Source organism: Drosophila innubila (assembly GCF_004354385.1).
Source record: "Drosophila innubila isolate TH190305 chromosome 2L unlocalized genomic scaffold, UK_Dinn_1.0 5_B_2L, whole genome shotgun sequence".
Lineage (NCBI taxonomy): Eukaryota > Metazoa > Arthropoda > Insecta > Diptera > Drosophilidae > Drosophila > Drosophila innubila.
Genome location: NW_022995373.1, coordinates 3,910,026 through 3,932,823, shown reverse-complemented (window position 1 = coordinate 3,932,823; position 22,798 = coordinate 3,910,026). Strand labels below are relative to the sequence as shown.

Here is a 22,798-nt window from a genome sequence, read left to right as displayed (position 1 = left end):
ACAGCAAGCGAAACAAAAAACATGCGCGCTATGAAACACCCTTCACCTATAATACTTTATTGCCTTTAATATTTTATAAAGCAAAACACCATAATTTTGATAAATTCAGAAAGGTAGATGATAAAACAAATGCAAAGTGTTGATTTATTAATTTAGAATATTTAATAAACGCTAAAATTGTGTTGTATGTATTAAAAATTTTACTTTTACAGGGTATTAGAGCTTGCAAACAAAATTTAAAGGGAAGCAACTAATAAGCAAAGCAATGTTGTTAATTCTCACAGCAGCCCATTATTGTACACCTACTGTAAGACTCTGATGTCCAATTTTGTGACGAACAATATTTAATCTATATATATTAATTTCTTTTGTCCAACTGACTCACTGACTGACTTACCATTGTACAGACGGTTTGACATACGACTTTGAAACTTGGCCACAATATTCTTAAGATAATTTCATCGGGAGATAAGGCTGCGTTTGGCCAAAATCGACCTGTAAGTGCGTCAAAATGGAGTTCAAAGCTCACATGTATTTTCAGTTTACATGTAGTAGAGTTTGCTCAAACGAGGTATTCAGTGGCAAAGTGGTGCAGAAGATGGTGTGTTAGATTCAGAAGCAGAATGTTCGGGTTCGCTTGATCATGGCTTTTTTTTAAATCAATTTGACAAAACAAAAACATTCAGTACCAAAGTAGTGCAGAGGATGGTGTGTTAGACCCAGGTACAGGGAGGCGCGGTTTCATTTCCCACACCAGGCATGATTTTTATTTTATTTCTTTATTTAATTTTATTAACATATTTTTAAATTTTAGGATATTTTACAATTTGGTCAAAATCGGGTTACTATATCATATAGGTGCAATAAGAACAATCGGGTTCAGATTCTACTTTAGTATGGAGAACTATTTTGTTTTTCAAGTTATCTCAACCAAACTCACAAATTGTGTTTTTTTTTACCATATCTTACACCCTGACCAACTTTTGTCAAAATCGGATGACTATATCTTATAGCTCTCATAGGTACAATAAAGATCAAATTAACTTTTAGTATGAAAAACTTTTTTATTTCTTAAGACATGTCAACCAAACTCACAGACTGCCTGTTATACCCTGACCAAATTTGGTGAGCATCGGGTAACTATATCATATAGCTGCCATTGGAACAATTGGATAGAAATTAACTCTTAGTACGAAAATTGTTTGTTTTTCGAGCTATCTCAACCAAACTCACAGAATATGTCTTTTTTACTAAATGTTACAGCCTGTTCAAATTTGGTCTAAATCGGATGCCTATTTAATATAGCTGCCATATGAACGTCGGTTTCAAATAAACCTTTAATATGAAAAACTTTTTTAATTTTTGCAATTTCTTAACCAACTTCACACATTCGCTTTTGCACGCCAAATCTAGCCGCGTGCATACAATTATTCGTTTCTCTTACAAAAATTGTAATATTATATAAATTTGTTGCTACTTATTGCATTCAGCATGAAATTTTCAACGACAAAACATTTCAAATTTTTCTAATAACTGATAATAATTGCATCGTACGAACGGTAAGAAACGTAGAGGTCTGATTTGTATAAGAAGGTATCATGTCATTTAGCAAGTACTAATTACTGATCCAAGGGCGTAGGCAGCATTGAGCGAAGGGGGGGTCCAATCTTTTTTTTTATAAAATCACCACAAACCCTGCCTTAAACCTCTAGAGATTTTTAAATAAACTGCTCAAAAACTAACGTATTTAGGTATGTTTTATATAATAAATGAATTAATTCAAAATACATTTCATTCAATTTTTAAAAATACCTTTATACCTTAACCTCTCCAAAAAAATTTTGTTATTTGAAAGCATTGCTTGCATACTTTCAGAAACACCACCTTTTGGGTTAGTTTTAGAGATTTTTAGAACACACATTTCTATGAGCAATATAACTTCGAAGTTAAATTAGTCTTTGTAGTCATTTTAAACTTTATATAAGTTTAAATTATTTCAAAAACTAGTCAACAAGATCCTTGGGTACCCGCAAATAGGTGTAAAAAATTTGAATTTGTTTATAACGCTAGGCAACAGCCAAACAATTACACGAACCAAATTCACTTTTTTTCGTTGATCGTTACAAAGCAGCTATATAGTATAGTCATCCGATTCGAACCAAATTTGGTAGGGATATATAACACATTACCAGATACTCAACCTGCGAGATTAGATGCTATATATTAAGAAACAGCAGAAGTTTTCATACTAAATGCTGATTCTGAACCGATCCCTCCTATGGCAGCTATATGATATAGTAATCCGATTTTAACCAAATATGGCTTTGTTTTTGTATTATTATAATTTTATTTTTTGGAAGCTATATTGCCATGGGGTCTGTTAATGTTCTGTAACATTTCGTTTCCATTTGCCAATTTAAAATACCACCCAATATACCAATGGAAAGTATAGACAGGAACGCACGTCATACGGCACTCTCTACAAAAAACACATCCACATTCCTTTAGAAGGTACCAAGAATGAATTAAAAAAAAAAGTATTTTGCAGTACTTTAAGAAAACTACAATTTTTTTTTCTGTTGTTACCACTTCTTCGAAAACCATCGGCCATAATTTATTTCCGAAGTGAGTTTTGTACTCGCCCCAATTTATTTTTCGACAGCCTCAATAAGCATGGGACTCAAAAGATAATTCTGATAACACTGTCCAACAAATTTGAACTTTTTGGCCACGAACCAAATCCACATTTTTAGCTCGGTACCCAAAAAAAATGGGTACCAGAGTCTATTAGATTCGTGACAAATTATGGTACACTTCTTTGAACACCTTTATCTCCGAGACTATGAGAGGTAAAGCAACCAAATTTGGTGACAATACTCCTAGGATGTTGACCTACATAAAGTTTATTTAAATTTGGCCACGCTCACGTCCGCCCACGAAATGATATAAAATCTAATAACAAGAGCAATTTTAGCTTCAGCCTTGGCGCACAGGATGGTGGGACGAGTCCTGACGTATGCTGAAAATGTCATCGAGATCGGTTAATAAACAGAGAAGATTTTTGAGGAAATATGATATATTGAGGAGATATAATCATTTTGAGCTCAGAAACTATAAGACCTAGAGCTACCAAATTTGGTGACAATACTGATATGTTGTGCACGCAGATCAAGTTAGCTTCAGAATACTTGTATTCCTCAATTTTTTTGACCGGTACTTACCTGCTATAGCTCGAGGCCATATTATAAAAATAATCAAAATAAAAAATACATTCAAACAATTGCTTAAAATAACGGGCCATCTTTATGCATTGCACACATTCGAATTGAACGTGTCCGCCTAAAATGTAAGTGATATTTACCGATTTTGGTATTCAAACAAATTCTGTAAGTCCTATGTTTTTCAACCAATCTTAACAGTTGATATGGTAAACAAAACACAGCTGACGTAACAGAGTTACCATTCAAATTTTGGGTTTTTTTTTGATTTGTCAACACTGCTTTCGCTCTTCGACAGATAAATATTGAGAGCTTGTCCTTCGCTAGTGTCAAATCTTATGTCCATACTCAGCTTTAGTAGAGTACTCTCGAGAGATAAATGTTGTTCGCGAGGTGTCAACTCCATATATTCATATATATATATATATATATATACTCCATATATACAGCCAACAATGAAAATTTACTACGACTTACAAAATGGCGTACTAAAACTTTTGCTAACTCAGATATGGGAGATATATGAGATAAAGGAGTGTAAGTGGGAAAAGAATTTTAATGATTGCAGCTAATGTTTGCTAAAATTTTTTTATTTTTTAAAAATTCTAATCAAACATTCGCGTCGATTGACAAATCGAACACCCAAATTCGACAACTAGTTCAAAAGATAATTAAATTTGAAATTTTTAGTGGATTTCCCAAAATAAGATGAAAAGTCAGTTTGTTTGTTTGTCTGTTTGCATTCAAGCGCTTAAATACCTTAGATGTAATTATGGGGACTTATTGCTTTTGAAAAAACCGCTAGTTTAGCGGGAAAACGCCAAATCCCGCTAAGATTTAGACCTCAACAGTTTCCAAATCATAGAAGCTACAGATATGTTCTATATATCATTTGAAAGGTGTGCTTGAGGGCTTTTGGGCGTACCTTTGAACTTTTTTTCTAACGTACTTACAGGTGAAATAAGGTTTTATTAGCTTAAATTTAGGCGATTTATGACAAAACGGCTCTAACGATTTTTATTAAAACTGAGTATTTTGTAGAAAGAATGAAATATGAAACATAAATTTTGGCTGAGGGTTTGGAAGATATTACCTGTTAACAGTATATACACATTTTTCTATCGGTCGAAAATCACGTTTTAGTACGAAAACGAACTGATACAATATGCATTTGAGTTAGTTTTATACACCCTGACTGAAGTTGGTTCATATCGGACCACTATATCATATAGCCGTCATAGGACCAATCGGGCGAAAATAAAGTTTTACTGTAAAAAAAATATGAAATATGCTTTTAACTTGGCTTTATATATCCTGACCAAAGTTGGTTAAAATCGGAAAACTATGACAAATATAGCTGTCATATAACCGATCTGTCCAATATTTAGTCATAGTATGAAAAACTTTTTTGTTTTACGAGATATCGTAACCAAACTAATAGAATATGCATTAAAGTTATACTTGTACATCCTGACTAAAGTTAGTTCTAATAGAACCACTATATCATATATAGCTGTCATAGGACCAATCGGGCGAAATCCAAGTCTTATTATGAACAATTTTTTTTTTCATAAAAAGTACAGGCGGAGCCCTTTATTTTTTTTATAATTAAAGAACAATATTTATAAATTTATATATTTTACTATATGCCTGCATTAATGATAAAGTTACAATGTCAAGAGCAAAAGCTATTGCCAAACTTTTTGATATCCCACAAAAAAAACTTCTACACGTGGTAAAAGTCTAGGGACGAACGCAATACCTAGCCCCAAAATTTCTGATACCAAATTTTCGGACGAGCAAAATTCAGTTTAATATAAAAAGTTTAAATAAAAATATAAAAATATGTGGAAAAAGTAATTTTTATGTAAAAAGAAGCTGACCCTTTTTGCGCACAGTGCCAATTTTTTTTTTTTTTTATTTATTTATATATTTATTTAAACTTGCATCTATCTATGTATGTATACCATACCCAAAAGTGGGTGTAAAACCAAGATTGTCAAGCTAAAAGAATGTACAATGTTACCCTCTAGTACGGCTGACTGGTGAGGGATTGGTGAGCCCACTGGTTACCACTCACCACCATACCTTACTTCAATGGTGAATTTAACATTAGTGATTAGGGTAAAGTGATTAGTGATAAGGGGAAAGGTCTCCAACTCCAACTCCAAACAAAAACAAAACATAAATAGAGGGCTATTTGTCAAGAATTTAGTTTGGGGACTCAACCAGTCTTTTTTTAAGTTTGAAGTTTCCATACAAAATAATTGCCTTTTGAATGTTATTTTGTGCAACTTTTCACTGTTATTGACCGTTTACCAACACTACTTTTTTGACTTGTACCGCTAAACAAATAACCTATAGGGAAGACATCCAATACAACTAAAAATGTGTGTCACCAATAAATTACGTCCACAGTGAAATTTTTCGGCGGATGTGTTGTCTGAGGGAAATTATTTTTGGTTTCGATTCAGTTGGCTGGCAGAGCTCGTTGCTGGCACAGCAAGCGAAACAAAAAACATGCGCGCTATGAAACACCCTTCACCTATAATACTTTATTGCCTTTAATATTTTATAAAGCAAAACACCATAATTTTGATAAATTCAGAAAGGTAGATGATAAAACAAATGCAAAGTGTTGATTTATTAATTTAGAATATTTAATAAACGCTAAAATTGTGTTGTATGTATTAAAAATTTTACTTTTACAGGGTATTAGAGCTTGCAAACAAAATTTAAAGGGAAGCAACTAATAAGCAAAGCAATGTTGTTAATTCTCACAGCAGCCCATTATTGTACACCTACTGTAAGACTCTGATGTCCAATTTTGTGACGAACAATATTTAATCTATATATATTAATTTCTTTTGTCCAACTGACTCACTGACTGACTTACCATTGTACAGACGGTTTGACATACGACTTTGAAACTTGGCCACAATATTCTTAAGATAATTTCATCGGGAGATAAGGCTGCGTTTGGCCAAAATCGACCTGTAAGTGCGTCAAAATGGAGTTCAAAGCTCACATGTATTTTCAGTTTACATGTAGTAGAGTTTGCTCAAACGAGGTATTCAGTGGCAAAGTGGTGCAGAAGATGGTGTGTTAGATTCAGAAGCAGAATGTTCGGGTTCGCTTGATCATGGCTTTTTTTTAAATCAATTTGACAAAACAAAAACATTCAGTACCAAAGTAGTGCAGAGGATGGTGTGTTAGACCCAGGTACAGGGAGGCGCGGTTTCATTTCCCACACCAGGCATGATTTTTATTTTATTTCTTTATTTAATTTTATTAACATATTTTTAAATTTTAGGATATTTTACAATTTGGTCAAAATCGGTTACTATATCATATAGGTGCAATAAGAACAATCGGGTTCAGATTCTACTTTAGTATGGAGAACTATTTTGTTTTTCAAGTTATCTCAACCAAACTCACAAATTGTGTTTTTTTTTACCATATCTTACACCCTGACCAACTTTTGTCAAAATCGGATGACTATATCTTAAAGCTCTCATAGGTACAATAAAGCTCAAATTAACTTTTAGCATGAAAAACTTTTTTATTTCTTAAGACATGTCAACCAAACTCACAGACTGCCTGTTATACCCTGACCAAATTTAGTGAGCATCGGGTAACTATATCATATAGCTGCCATTGGAACAATTGGATAGAAATTAACTCTTAGTACGAAAATTGTTTGTTTTTCGAGCTATCTCAACCAAACTCACAGAATATGTCTTTTTTACTAAATGTTACAGCCTGTTCAAATTTGGTCTAAATCGGATGCCTATTTAATATAGCTGCCATATGAACGTCGGTTTCAAATAAACCTTTAATATGAAAAACTTTTTTAATTTTTGCAATTTCTTAACCAACTTCACATTCGCTTTTGCACGCCAAATCTAGCCGCGTGCATACAATTATTCGTTTCTCTTACAAAATTGTAATATTATATAAATTTGTTGCTACTTATTGCATTCAGCATGAAATTTTCAACGACAAAACATTTCAAATTTTCTAATAACTGATAATAATTGCATCGTACGAACGGTAAGAAACGTAGAGGTCTGATTTGTATAAGAAGGTATCATGTCATTTAGCAAGTACTAATTACTGATCCAAGGGCGTAGGCAGCATTGAGCGAAGGGGGGGTCCAATCTTTTTTTTTATAAAATCACCACAAACCCTGCCTTAAACCTCTAGAGATTTTTAAATAAACTGCTTAAAAACTAACGTATTTAGGTATGTTTTATATAATAAATGAATTAATTCAAAATACATTTCATTCAATTTTTAAAAATACCTTTATACCTTAACCTCTCCAAAAAAATTTTGTTATTTGAAAGCATTGCTTGCATACTTTCAGAAACACCACCTTTTGGGTTAGTTTTAGAGATTTTTAGAACACACATTTCTATGAGCAATATAACTTCGAAGTTAAATTAGTCTTTGTAGTCATTTTAAACTTTATATAAGTTTAAATTATTTCAAAAACTAGTCAACAAGATCCTTGGGTACCCGCAAATAGGTGTAAAAAATTTGAATTTGTTTATAACGCTAGGCAACAGCCAAACAATTACACGAACCAAATTCACTTTTTTTCGTTGATCGTTACAAAGCAGCTATATAGTATAGTCATCCGATTCGAACCAAATTTGGTAGGGATATATAACACATTACCAGATACTCAACCTGCGAGATTAGATGCTATATATTAAGAAACAGCAGAAGTTTTCATACTAAATGCTGATTCTGAACCGATCCCTCCTATGGCAGCTATATGATATAGTAATCCGATTTTAACCAAATATGGCTTTGTTTTTGTATTATTATAATTTTATTTTTTGGAAGCTATATTGCCATGGGGTCTGTTAATGTTCTGTAACATTTCGTTTCCATTTGCCAATTTAAAATACCACCCAATATACCAATGGAAAGTATAGACAGGAACGCACGTCATACGGCACTCTCTACAAAAAACACATCCACATTCCTTTAGAAGGTACCAAGAATGAATTAAAAAAAAAAGTATTTTGCAGTACTTTAAGAAAACTACAATTTTTTTTTCTGTTGTTACCACTTCTTCGAAAACCATCGGCCATAATTTATTTCCGAAGTGAGTTTTGTACTCGCCCCAATTTATTTTTCGACAGCCTCAATAAGCATGGGACTCAAAAGATAATTCTGATAACACTGTCCAACAAATTTGAACTTTTTGGCCACGAACCAAACCCACATTTTTAGCTCGGTACCCAAAAAAAATGGGTACCAGAGTCTATTAGATTCGTGACAAATTATGGTACACTTCTTTGAACACCTTTATCTCCGAGACTATGAGAGGTAAAGCAACCAAATTTGGTGACAATACTCCTAGGATGTTGACCTACATAAAGTTTATTTAAATTTGGCCACGCTCACGTCCGCCCACGAAATGATATAAAATCTAATAACAAGAGCAATTTTAAAGCTTCAGCCTTGGCGCACAGGATGGTGGGACGAGTCCTGACGTATGCTGAAAATGTCATCGAGATCGGTTAATAAACAGAGAAGATTTTTGAGGAAATATGATATATTGAGGAGATATAATCATTTTGAGCTCAGAAACTATAAGACCTAGAGCTACCAAATTTGGTGACAATACTGATATGTTGTGCACGCAGATCAAGTTAGCTTCAGAATACTTGTATTCCTCAATTTTTTTGACCGGTACTTACCTGCTATAGCTCGAGGCCATATTATAAAAATAATCAAAATAAAAAATACATTCAAACAATTGCTTAAAATAACGGGCCATCTTTATGCATTGCACACATTCGAATTGAACGTGTCCGCCTAAAATGTAAGTGATATTTACCGATTTTGGTATTCAAACAAATTCTGTAAGTCCTATGTTTTTCAACCAATCTTAACAGTTGATATGGTAAACAAAACACAGCTGACGTAACAGAGTTACCATTCAAATTTTGGGTTTTTTTTGATTTGTCAACACTGCTTTCGCTCTTCGACAGATAAATATTGAGAGCTTGTCCTTCGCTAGTGTCAAATCTTATGTCCATACTCAGCTTTACTAGAGTACTCTCGAGAGATAAATGTTGTTCGCGAGGTGTCAACTCCATATATTCATATATATATATATATATATACTCCATATATACAGCCAACAATGAAAATTTACTACGACTTACAAAATGGCGTACTAAAACTTTTGCTAACTCAGATATGGGAGATATATGAGATAAAGGAGTGTAAGTGGGAAAAGAATTTTAATGATTGCAGCTAATGTTTGCTAAAATTTTTTTATTTTTTAAAAATTCTAATCAAACATTCGCGTCGATTGACAAATCGATCACCCAAATTCGACAACTAGTTCAAAAGATAATTAAATTTGAACTTTTTAGTGGATTTCCCAAAATAAGATGAAAAGTCAGTTTGTTTGTTTGTCTGTTTGCATTCAAGCGCTTAAATACCTTAGATGTAATTATGGGGACTTATTGCTTTTGAAAAAACCGCTAGTTTAGCGGGAAAACGCCAAATCCGCTAAGATTTAGACCTCAACAGTTTCCAAATCATAGAAGCTACAGATATGTTCTATATATCATTTGAAAGGTGTGCTTGAGGGCTTTTGGGCGTACCTTTGAACTTTTTTTCTAACGTACTTACAGGTGAAATAAGGTTTTATTAGCTTAAATTTAGGCGATTTATGACAAAACGGCTCTAACGATTTTATTAAAACTGAGTATTTTGTAGAAAGAATGAAATATGAAACATAAATTTTGGCTGAGGGTTTGGAAGATATTACCTGTTAACAGTATATACACATTTTTCTATCGGTCGAAAATCACGTTTTAGTACGAAAACGAACTGATACAATATGCATTTGAGTTAGTTTTATACACCCTGACTGAAGTTGGTTCATATCGGACCACTATATCATATAGCCGTCATAGGACCAATCGGGCGAAAATAAAGTTTTACTGTGAAAAATATGAAATATGCTTTTAACTTGGCTTTATATATCCTGACCAAAGTTGGTTAAAATCGGAAAACTATGACAAATATAGCTGTCATATAACCGATCTGTCCAATATTTAGTCATAGTATGAAAAACTTTTTTGTTTTACGAGATATCGTAACCAAACTAATAGATTATGCATTAAAGTTATACTTGTACATCCTGACTAAAGTTAGTTCTAATAGAACCACTATATCATATATAGCTGTCATAGGACCAATCGGGCCAAGTCTTATTATGAACAATTTTTTTTTCATAAAAAGTACAGGCGGAGCCCTTTATTTTTTTTATAATTAAAGAACAATATTTATAAATTTATATATTTTACTATATGCCTACATTAATGATAAAGTTACAATGTCAAGAGCAAAAGCAATTGCCAAACTTTTTGATATCCCACAAAAAAAACTTCTACACGAGGTAAAAGTCTAGGGACGAACGCAATTCCTAGCCCCAAAATTTCTGATATCAAATTTTCGGACGAGCAAAATTCAGTTTAAATAAAAATATAAAAATATGTGGAAAAAGTAATTTTTATGTAAAATTTAAACTTGCATCTATCTATCTATGTATACCATACCCAAAAGTGGGTGTAAAACCAAGATTGTCAAGCTAAAAGAATGTACAATGTTACCCTCTAGTACGGCTGACTGGTGAGGGATTGGTGAGCCCACTGGTTACCACTCACCACCATACCTTACTTCATTGGTGAATTTAACATTAGTGATTAGGGTAAAGTGATAAGTGATAAGGGGAAAGGTCTCCAACTCCAACTCCAAACAAAGAAGAAGAAGAATTTAGTTTGGGGACTCAACCAGTCTTTTTTTTTAAGTTTGAAGTTTCCATACAAAATAATTGCCTTTTGAATGTTATTTTGTGCAACTTTTCACTGTTATTGACCGTTTACCAACACTACTTTTTTGACTTGTACCGCTAAACAAATAACCTATAGGGAAGACATCCAATACAACTAAAAATGTGTGTCACCAATAAATTACGTCCACAGTGAAATTTTTCGGCGGATGTGTTGTCTGAGGGAAATTATTTTTGGTTTCGATTCAGTTGGCTGGCAGAGCTCGTTGCTGGCACAGCAAGCGAAACAAAAACATGCGCTATGAAACACCCTTCACCTATAATACTTTATTGCCTTTAATATTTTATAAAGCAAAACACCATAATTTTGATAAATTCAGAAAGGTAGATGATAAAACAAATGCAAAGTGTTGATTTATTAATTTAGAATATTTAATAAACGCTAAAATTGTGTTGTATGTATTAAAAATTTTACTTTTACAGGGTATTAGAGCTTGCAAACAAAATTTAAAGGGAAGCAACTAATAAGCAAAGCAATGTTGTTAATTCTCACAGCAGCCCATTATTGTACACCTACTGTAAGACTCTGATGTCCAATTTTGTGACGAACAATATTTAATCTATATATATTAATTTCTTTTGTCCAACTGACTCACTGACTGACTTACCATTGTACAGACGGTTTGACATACGACTTTAAAACTTGGCCACAATATTCTTAAGATAATTTCATCGGGAGATAAGGCTGCGTTTGGCCAAAATCGACCTGTAAGTGCATCCAAATGGAGTTCAAAGCTCACATGGATTTTCAGTTTACATGTAGTAGAGTTTGCTCAAACGAGGTATTCAGTGGCAAAGTGGTGCAGAAGATTGTGTGTTAGATGCAGAAGCAGAAGGTTCGGGTTCGCTTGATCATGGCTTTTTTTTTAAAACAATTTGACAAAACAAAGACATACATTTACTAAATTAACATATATAGCAGTGTTTGGTCAGCTGGCGAGTTCAGTACCAAAGTAGTGCAGAGGATGGTGTGTTAGACCCAGGTACAGGGAGGCGCGGTTTCATTTCCCACACCAGGCATGATTTTTATTTTATTTTTTAATTTAATTTTATTAACATATATTTAAATTTTAGGATATTTTACAATTTGGTCAAAATCGGGTTACTATATCATATAGGTGCAATAAGAACAATCGGGTTCAGATTCTACTTTAGTATGGAGAACTATTTTGTTTTTAAAGTTATCTCAACCAAACTCACAAATTGTGTTTTTTTTTTTTTACCATATTTTACACCCTGACCAACTTTTGTCAAAATCGGATGACTATATCTTATAGCTCTCATAGGTACAATAAAGATCAAATTAACTTTAGTATGAAAAACTTTTTTATTTCTTAAGACATGTCAACCAAACTCACAGACTGCCTGTTATACCCTGACCAAATTTGGTGAGCATCGGGTAACTATATCATATAGCTGCCATTGGAACAATTGGATAGAAATTAACTCTTAGTACGAAAATTTTTTGTTTTTCGAGCTATCTCAACCAAACTCACAGAATATGTCTTTTTTACTAAATGTTACAGCCTGTTCAAATTTGGTCTAAATCGGATGCCTATATAATATAGCTGCCATATGAACGTCGGTTTCAACTAAACCTTTAATATGAAAAACTTTTTTAATTTTTGCAATTTCTTAACCAACCTCACACATTCGCTTTTGCACGCCAAATCTAGCCGCGTGCATACAATTATTCGTTTCTCTTACAAAAATTGTAATATTATATAAATTTGTTGCTACTTATTGCATTCAGCATGAAATTTCCAACGACAAAACATTTCGGTAACAAACGGTAAGAAACGTAGAGGTCTGATTTGTATAAGAAGGTATCATGTCATATAGCAAGTACTAATTACTGATCCAAGGGCGTAGGCAGCATTGAGCGAAGGGGGGGGTCCAAAAATCTTTTTTTTATAAAATCACCACAAACCCTGCCTAACACCTCTAGAGATTTTTAAATAAACTGCTTAAAAATTAACGTATTTAGGTATGTTTTATATAATTAATGAATTAATTCAAAATACATTTCATTCAATTTTAAAAAATACCTTTATACCTTAACCTCTCCAAAAAATTTTGTTATTTGAAAGCATTGCTTGCACACTATCAGAAACACCACCTTTTGGGTTAGTTTTAGAGATTTTTAGAACACACATTTCTATGAGCAATATAACTTCAAAGTTAAATTAGTCTTTGTAGTCATTTTAGACTTTATATAAGTTAAAATTATTTCAAAAACTAGTCAACAAGATCCTTAAAAAAAGATCCTTGGGTACCCGCAAATAGGTGTAAAAAATTTGAATTTGTTTATAACGCTAGGCAACAGCCAAACAATTACACGAACCAAATCCACTTTTTTTGATAGATTTGGACGAAAAAACACTTCTTTTTTTCTATTTCTTCGTCCCTTTTTTTAAAGGTGCCCGCATATTAGAAAATTAAAAGGTTTTTCATACTAAAGGACAATTTTCGACTGATCGTTACAAAGCAGCTATATAGTATAGTGATCCGATTCGAACCAAATTTGGTAGGGATATATAACACATTACCAGATACTCAACCTGCGAGATGAGATGCTATATATTAAGAAACAGCAGAAGTTTTCATACTAAATGCTGATTCTGAACCGATCCCTCCTATGGCAGCTATATGATATAGTAATCCGATTTTAACCAAATATGGCTTTGATTTTGTATTATTATAATTTTATTTTTTGGAAGCTATATTGCCATGGGGTCTGTTAATGTTCTGTAACATTTCGTTTCCATTTGCCAATTTAAAATACCACCCTCTAGAATGTGGAAAGTATAAGGCAGGAACGCACGTCATACGGCACTCTCTACAAAAAACACATCCACATTCCTTTAGAAGGTACCAAGAATGAATTTAAAAAAAAAAGTATTTTGCAGTACTTTAAGAAAACTACAATTTTTTTTTCTGTTGTTACCACTTCTTCGAAAACGATCGGCCATAATTTATTTCCGTAGTGAGTTTTGTACTCGCCCCAATTTATTTTTCGACAGCCTTAATAAGCATGGGACTCAAAAGATAATTCTGATAACACTGTCCAACAAATTTGAACTTTTTAGCTATAACACGAACCAAACCCACATTTTTAGCTCGGTACCCAAAAAAAATGGGTACCAGAGTCTATTAGATTCGTGACAAATTATGGTACACTTCTTTGAACACCTTTATCTCCGAGACTATGATATGTTGTGCACGCAGATCAAGTTAGCTTCAGAATACTTGTGTTCCTCAATTTTTTTGACCGGTACTTACCTGCTATAGTGCGAGGCCATATTATAAAAATAATCAAAATAAAAAATACATTCAAACAATTGCTTAAAATAACAGGCCATCTTCATGCATTGCACACATTCGAATTGAACGTGTCCGCCTTAAATGTAAGAGATATTTACCGATTTTGGTATTCAAATTCTGTAAGTCCTATGTTTTTCAACCAATCTTAACAGTTGATATGGTTTTAAAAAGCAAAAAGTAAGGGGTAACTAAGAAAAATAATTATTATCAGGTATGTTTCGCATTCCTAACGTTTTAAAAAAATAAAAACGAAACGAAAACGAACGTATTATTATTTGCTGTTCTCAATTCCGACCGAAATGGACTTGTTTTTACTTTTCGAAGTCGGTTTAGAAAACGATTCGATAGCAGTAAGTCATCGACCGTATCAGCTGCTTTAGCCAATGAAGAAGTAGAAATTGGTTTAATAATATAAATTGTTAATTTGATTCTGCAAAATGCCGGCAATTATGGCTATTGGTTGCTTACATTTTTTGCCACCAGCTTATTGCCTGTCTTCTGCATGTGATTGTTGATATCAACCTGAACCAGAGTTCTCATGAACTCAAATATAAAAACATTCAATCTTTAATTTTCCTCTTAAATACGATTATTTAAAACTATTATTGAAAATTAATTTTAAATATCTCATGTTAAATATAGCACATGGAAGCTAAGCTAGACTAACATTTCGTTGTTCGAATTTTATTTATCAATTGCAGTAACTCTAGCAGCTTTCAATTGCGAGAGTTAGTATCGATAGCAAAAATAAAAGTAGAATTCAGAACATCTCGGTTTAGCCATTGCCGCTCGATCTTGTTTTTTAAAAATTAATAAAAATGAATATCAGAAATTTTGGGGCATCTAGCCTTTCGTCACTAGACTTTTACCTCGTGAATAGGATTTTTTTTTGGAAGATATACATCCAGACCAAATTTGGTTCAAATTGGTCCAGCTTTATCATATAGCTGCAATAGAGACGCTTTATCGAAAATTAAGTCTTAAGTAGTATGAAAAAGTTTTTTGTTTTTATGTTAACCAAACTGATAGAATATGCAATTAGTTGGTTTTGTACATTCTGACCAAATTTGGCCGTAAGCTACTTAAAGTACTCACGTAGTAGCTTTCCAATATGCTCCAGTAGTTGCTTCCGTAGTTGCTCTCGTTGCTGCTATGAAAAACTAAAATATCTGATTACAAGGGCAAATTAATAGGTACAGATTTAAAATTCAGCACACGTATGGATAACTATATTTTTGATCATCGCGATTGGACAATAAGCAACGAGGATATTAAGCAATTAAGTTTTGCTTTACACACTGGGGTGAGGGGTAGCAACCGTTCTGCCGAGAATATCGCCGCTGTTGCCTGAATGTCAAGCTGTTGCCGGAAACACCAGTCGTCCCTAAGGCGAATTTTGGTCAAATACCTGCGAATGTTCCCATACAAAGTCCAGTCCGTGCATTAGCTGCTGCCTGTTGACCTCCAAACGCGTGTAACCTACGACCAAGCCATCCTAAATCTCGAGGGCGATTTTTCGACCAAAATCATAATGAGCGGCGGCGTTCCCGGGTCGCCTACTCTCTTGCTTTGGCGATTTAACCGTTCCAGACTTTATTTCGTGGGGTTTTTTTGAAGTCCCGTGTTTACGTAAACAAGCCCGTGACCCTGGAAGCCCTCAATCACAACATTCGACACAATTGCGAGAAACTGTTGCCCGAAGATCTCGCCGAAGTAAAGAAATGCCATAAAACGAGTCCGTATGGCAATCAATTGTGACGGCGCCCATTTAACCGATAAAATTATCTCGACTTGACCAATACAATTCTAAGGGTTCAAATAAACATAATCAAAAAACAGAATCGAAGTTTTTCATTTAGAAAAAAAAGAAAGACAAACAACATCGGACGACTTCTTTTAGCCCACCTGTTCCGAATTTCGAAAACGAGTGGAACTGCCGCAAATCGAGTTGATTGCTGTTCCGAATTCTGCAAATCGACAAGAATTGTCGTTTTCAAAACGTGTGCTGTTGAGCGAGCGGAATCAAAAGTATATGCTACATAAAGCATTAAAATAATTCTCTCAAACAATAAACTGAAAATTCGAATAACCTTGAACATTTTTAGAATCTTAACATCACTACATTAACTGTTCAAAGTTGAAGTATATTTTAAAAGAATTTTTTTAAAAACATCTATAAAATATTGCATACAAAACAAGATCGAGCGGCAATGGGTAAGCCGAGCTTTTCTGAATTCTACTTTACTTTTTGTTATCGATACTAAGTCTCGCAATCACAAGCTGCTAGAGTTACTTCAATTAATAAATAAAATTCGATCAACGAAATTTTAGTCTAATTTAGCTGCTATGTGCTATATTTAACATGAAATATTTAAAATAAATTTTCAAAAATAGTTTTAAGCAATTTTAATCGGATTTAAGAGAAAAATTGAAGATTGAATGTTTTTATTATTGAATTCATAACAACTCTGGTTCAGCTGGTGACAAAAAAAAATATAATGCAAAAATGTAAGCAAGCAATAACCATAATTGCATTTTACAGAATTAAATTAAAAAATTATATTATTTTAGCAATTTCTATCGAATCGTTTTTGAAACCGAGTTCGAAAAGTAAAAACAAGTCCATTTCGGTCGGAATTGGGTGCTGTTCAAAAATGATTCGATAGCAGTAAAACGTTTGTTTTTACTTTTTGAAATCGTTTGGAATTCGGAACAGGCCTGAATGTACATTTGATAATTCAATTAATTATTTAGTTAGGTTAACCTCATAATTCTAAATTTGCATATATTTATGTATGTCTCATGGTGTGTATGTTAACTTTTATTTTATTTTAACAATTTGAAAGTTAATTTAATTTACCTTCTGTACGAATATAAGATTAATTCATTCATGGTCATTAAATCGAATGGCGGCAAAGATGTGGTTAGCGAGCATATAACTTCCAAGTGAGCTCGACCGTAGCCCTTCCAGAAAATCGAGCCGGGGGAGGCGAGCCAAGCAAGCAGGGGTCAGAGCCCCCTTGTTTTATTTTGTGATTTCTCTATTTTAAAATTTCACGCAAAAGTCAACAGCTTTAAAAAACAGCGTTGCCAGTGTAGTTTTTGAATTTAGTCGGGTATCATTTTAAGTCTTTGTAAAAGTTTTTTTTTTAATTTTATTGTTTTAAAGACAAATAATTGAAAACGTTAGTAAAACAATATTTTTTTAAATTATGTGTAAGAATTAACTAATTTATGTAAACGTACTTTTGATTGGTTTCGAAAACGCTCTTTCTTTAATTCATAAATATTGTGACCTTTAGAATGAACGTAAAATGGTGGTAGCTTTTTTTTCCGTAGTACAATTTTATTTCCTAAAGTAAACTGCATAAAATCTATTATATGATCGTTTTCTGTAACCTTCGGGTCTATATGTGGACTTGCTTTAATTTCTGTAAATCCGTTTCTAGCCATTTGTCTTTCAACAATATGCAAAGATGACTCATTGGCGATATCTTGGTAAGTTTTTTGACGCATAAGTCCAATAAAAAAGGCTTTTACGATATGCTGTAGGTTCGTTGAGCCCTCAATCTTAGCATGCAGATCTTTTATTCCAATTGCCTTGCATATAGTTTGAATTGCGCGATGACATACCAATCCATACCCTTCTGGTTTCTTCGCAACAAATATTTTTGTTTTTCCAAAAGCGGTATAAAAGTCGTGGTTAATGGTTCTGTTTTCATAAAGATTGATGCTTATTAGTTTCTGCCCTGCACGGTTTTTGGATTTCCGGAGAGCGGTTCGAACTTCTGGACCTTTAGCTAATGCAAATCCAGCCAATCCATTTTTATTGCCAGTAACAGATAACACGGAATATCTACGTTTCCTACCCATGTTTCCTTTCATAATGAAAACGATCTTATTCTCCAAAACAAATGTGTCGAACAAATTAAATTCTTCGTCTCCTACTGCATCTGGAGGACCAATACTGCGACCTGGCATCTTTGTTCCAGACCAACCACGATCAATTGGGTTTAACTTCATTTGCTTAAAATTACCCATTGAGTCACGAATTTTAAGTATATTTTTTTCCCTATCTGCGTTTGCAGGCTGTTTTTGTTGATGAATAAGTTCGTTTCCTCTTATAATTGGTGCATTTAAGCCTGGCCATATGCAATTGTTCTTTCCAATCCCAATGGTTTGTCCTCTATTTAGATCTTTTGCTATTTTTCTTCCTGTTCCTTTTCCACGGCCTCTCTTTTTGCCAGCATTACTAACAGCTGTTACTCCTCGCCATATATCCTCTGCTGGTACTGAAAATAGAAAAAACAAATATATTCGTTCTATTTATTAAAATTATTTATAAAATGATAATTGAAAGGAAGCAAATTAAAACCAGAAATTCACACTCAAAAGTTAATTAAGACATGACCCAGCTCCTTGTATCGTGTTTCGTATGCCGTCTGTCGCTTACGTTATAATTGACATGCCAATATCTCCGTAAATGTATATAAAATTAAAATTTAATATTTTTGGTGCAGATGCGGTTGGTAATTATGAACATATTTGCATCAAAAAACAAATTTCGGAAAAAAAAATGGCGCTTACGTTATTTATGCAAATAAGGCTCGATATGTTTTTTACTGTTAGCTGATCGAAAAAAAGCATAAGAGCGAATCACCAAAATATGAATTGACGATTTTAATACGTTTCTTTAAGAGCTGAACGGGCCATGATAGTTACAAGTTGGACGAAACACCAATAAAAAAAGTTAATTTTGTCTGAAAACGTGAAAACTCAATTAAAAAAAAAACATAATTTATATTTCAAAATTCATTATAATTCGCCTATATTTTGGTATTCTTTCTTCAATTTCTGTATTATATAGACAATTACCAAACCAACCACAAGAAAAACTTCTCATATCATTTTAAAAAGGCTAATGAAAATTTAAAATTTATGTATCCTTTGGACCAGTTGTTGGATTGGGATGGTCGAGGTATCATGGACGCGAATTTTAATAAAGAAGATAAAAAGCAGAGCTCGCAAATAACAGTTAACACTTTTTTTCAATGCGATTTTCTCACTGAAAAAACAGAAAAAAACAAAACACACATGCTTTCGCACTGAGTTGAATACTTTTTTCTTCTCGCTTGTGCTCTCTGTTTCGTATGTTCTGCTCAGCAAAAAAAGTGTCTGTTTACGAACAACAACCAAAAAGAGACACTTTTCAGCGAGCGCTCACGAAACAACTGTTAGCAAATAAGCAAAACACAAAAGTGTCAACGAAAAGTGTCTTTTGATGTTTTTCTTGTTTTAAGTGCGTATTCTATATGAAGCGACACGAATTTTTAAGCCGCTCGAAAACTTACGTACAATTGTTATTTCTCAAAATGGATTGTATGATAAATAGTTCGTACTTATTTATTTATATTTTTTTATGTATGTAATAAGATAAATAGAACTTTCAAAAGCAAGTGACGTTTTCTTAATATTCGTACAAAGATCGTTAAATGATTCGCACACACAAGCACCACTCCACAATCAAGCATAAGTACACAAAAGACACTTTCAAGGTTTGCTCTCAACAAAAGTGTCAGGGAATAACACAAGCAAAAGGAAAACAAAAATAACTGTTTTCGCTTGAGGAAAAACAGAACTATGAGTGTCTTTTCGATCTCATTTTCGTTGTGTCCGTTCGAGAAGATTTTTTTGCGGACACGCTGAAAGTGTCAACTGTTATTTGCAAGCTCTGATAAAAAGACAGTCGCCATTCTTCCTGCATATTTTACTAATCGCCTTCTGCAACCTTCATGATGCTTTCGTCACTAGCGTGGGCTGCCATCCGCAGTGATCAGATTTATTTATTTATTTGTTTATGTTCTGCAGAACATGCAGTTGAAAACGGAAGCAATCCACAGCTAACGCATCATTGTTGCCATTCATCTTTGTTATTGGCAGGCGTTCAGCCGGCACAAAGTCACATGGCATTCTGTGCCCACATTAAGTTTATAAAACTTTTTTTTTTTTTGGCTTTTGTAGATATTATGTCCAAAATATCCAGTTTTATTATGGTCGGACCTTAATATAATACATTTTATATAAACTTAAATATGATATTTGAGTTTGGTATATACTGAACTTACCAAACTAAAGTTACAATTGATAAAAATAAACACAATTGAATTTTACAATAATTTGGTTAGATGAAAAATAAGAGTCATTCAATCCTCGGTTCTCATAGTTCTCATAGTTACTCATTTTTTTACCTGTTAAAAGTATCTCTTATATAATTTACATTATACTTACACTTATTAAAGAAACTAGTGTTTCGAGAAGATAGAACATTTGAAGTAACACCAAGAAAATTCACATAACTCTCCACACGCAGCGGGAATGGTTTCAAATAAAGTGAGGTAAAGGGTTTAAATAGCAATCTAGCCATTTTATACACTCTTTCACATTCCAAATAAATATTAACAAACTAACCAAACCACAGCGCTAAATAAGCGATGGAACCGAAAGCGATTACTGTAAATATCGATATTTTGATATCGAAGTAATTTAAGGTCTGTTTCCACTAAGGAATTCACGCTCATATTAGAAACTTGGCGGCACTGTAATGGCATATATTATTTAAAAAAAAATGAAACAGTGAACACGAATAACAGGAAACAAGCTCCCTGGTCAAGTACCACAAAAATGTTATATATGTGTTACATTCGTGTAAACGCACAATAATAACATAACAAATTCGCATGTATAAGCTTTTATAAAAATGGGTAAAAGTCTATTAGTCTGGGACAACTCCAAATCAGAAATTAAAGAATCTCCAAACAGAGACCGAATTTAGCCAAAAAAAAATTTGATTTTGGACTCTTTGAAGTTTGCCTATTTTGCCTATTTTTTTTTGTCTATTATGTACTTGGTAAACGGTTCATAGTAGTGACAAATTGCACAAAGCAACAACAAAAATAAGCAATTTTGTATGGTAATTTCAAACATTAAAACAAAATAAACTAAAAAAATTCATGATATATTGCCCTCTATTTGGGGTTTTTTAATAGACTTTTACCAAAGGCGGCTTAGGGTAACTCGCTTTCAATAAAAGCAACTTAAGGCACTGTATAAACATGGTATATTTGTGTTTTTAACCTGATTTCAAATTCACTAAATCAAAATGAAACCAGTAAGCAAAAAGGTTCATTTCTGAAACTGATTCAGATGTGCTTAAACTAAATGGAAACCAAATTGAGTGTTTATGGAATACCCCAATTTAGTGGAAACGCGCATGTGGGGGCCTTAGTGATACTCCACTTTTTTTTAACTCGATACATTCATCTGTCTCTCATCTCTAATTAAAGGAAAACAATAACAAAGGCTATACATTGACGATTTGGTTTATCAATTAGAAAAGAATATAGCTCTTGACAACAATGTCTTGGTTTAATCTCTGGGACGGATTAAAAACAAAGACGTGCAGGTACCTATTGCAGAGGTATTTGGGTCAGTTTTTTGAAAATAATCTTAACTTGGAACAACTAAAAGTGGATCTATACAATGGAAAAGCAGTTGTGGAAAATATTTCACTGAAAGTAAATGTAAGTATTTTAAGTAAGTGATGGGCCAGCAATAGTGCAAAGTTGTATCATAGTAATGAACTAGAGACGCTGATAAATTATGTGTGTATTCTTAGCACAGTTATTTACTTATTTTCTTAAAAGAAAAATATATATTTGATTAATAGTTAAAACAAAAAATCAGCAAAAATACTGCATATGAAATGCCTAGTAACACTATGCAAATGTTAGCTTAGTGCTAGTGTTTAGTGCTGAGATACTCAAACACGTATTTGCGCATTAATCACATAAACAACAAGCGAACACCTCTCAAACAATGAGCGGTAGGTGGCGCCAGCACAATTTCCTATACATACACTGGAAATACAGTCAGCCCTTCTTATTTTCCTACACCAATTTTATATACTTCATTGTATTTCTATCAAAGGTGTTCTACAAATCTCTAACAGCGCACCATGACGTATTTCAGGAATTTAGGTGACAAAAATCTGTACCTTTTGAACCCGGTGAGATATCGGTCTAAAATTTGAAATACATATTCTTAACACTTTAAAGAAAATTTGGAACAAAAAATAAAAGAAAAAGCCGTGGCAGGGGAAAAGGTGTAAATTATCGTTCAAACGCAAAATATCATGTTTTTTAACATTTAAAATTCGATAACAAATTTAAAAAATAAAACTTTATTTTTTAAAAATTATAATTTCCCATGACACCCATACTTTTATTTTGTGGTCGGAATTTTCTTTAAAGTGTTCTAAATATATATTTGAAATTTCACGATATCTCACCTTTTAACCTTTTCTTAAATA

General features: G+C 33.0%; 2 protein-coding genes across 2 annotated transcripts in view; one reads left to right on the top strand and one right to left on the bottom strand.

Moving 5' to 3' along the window:
• Window positions 1-17,462: 17,462 nt before the first annotated feature.
• On the bottom strand, window positions 17,463-20,923 carry LOC117782704 (28S ribosomal protein S5, mitochondrial). Its single transcript, XM_034619731.1, has 2 exons — window positions 20,719-20,923; window positions 17,463-18,722 (listed from the first exon to the last, which is right to left on the bottom strand). Exons 1-2 carry the CDS (start codon window positions 20,852-20,854, stop codon window positions 17,641-17,643), a joined length of 1,218 nt encoding a protein of 405 aa, XP_034475622.1. The 5' UTR covers window positions 20,855-20,923; the 3' UTR covers window positions 17,463-17,640.
• An 838-nt stretch (window positions 20,924-21,761) lies between these two features.
• The window catches only part of LOC117782702 (autophagy-related protein 2 homolog B), a 131,045-nt gene continuing 130,008 nt past the window's right edge, over window positions 21,762-22,798 (top strand). The window contains exon 1 of the mRNA XM_034619729.1: window positions 21,762-22,010. Within this exon, the coding sequence (XP_034475620.1) occupies window positions 21,846-22,010 (165 nt within the window). The 5' untranslated portion in view covers window positions 21,762-21,845. The remainder of the gene's footprint in view (window positions 22,011-22,798) is intronic.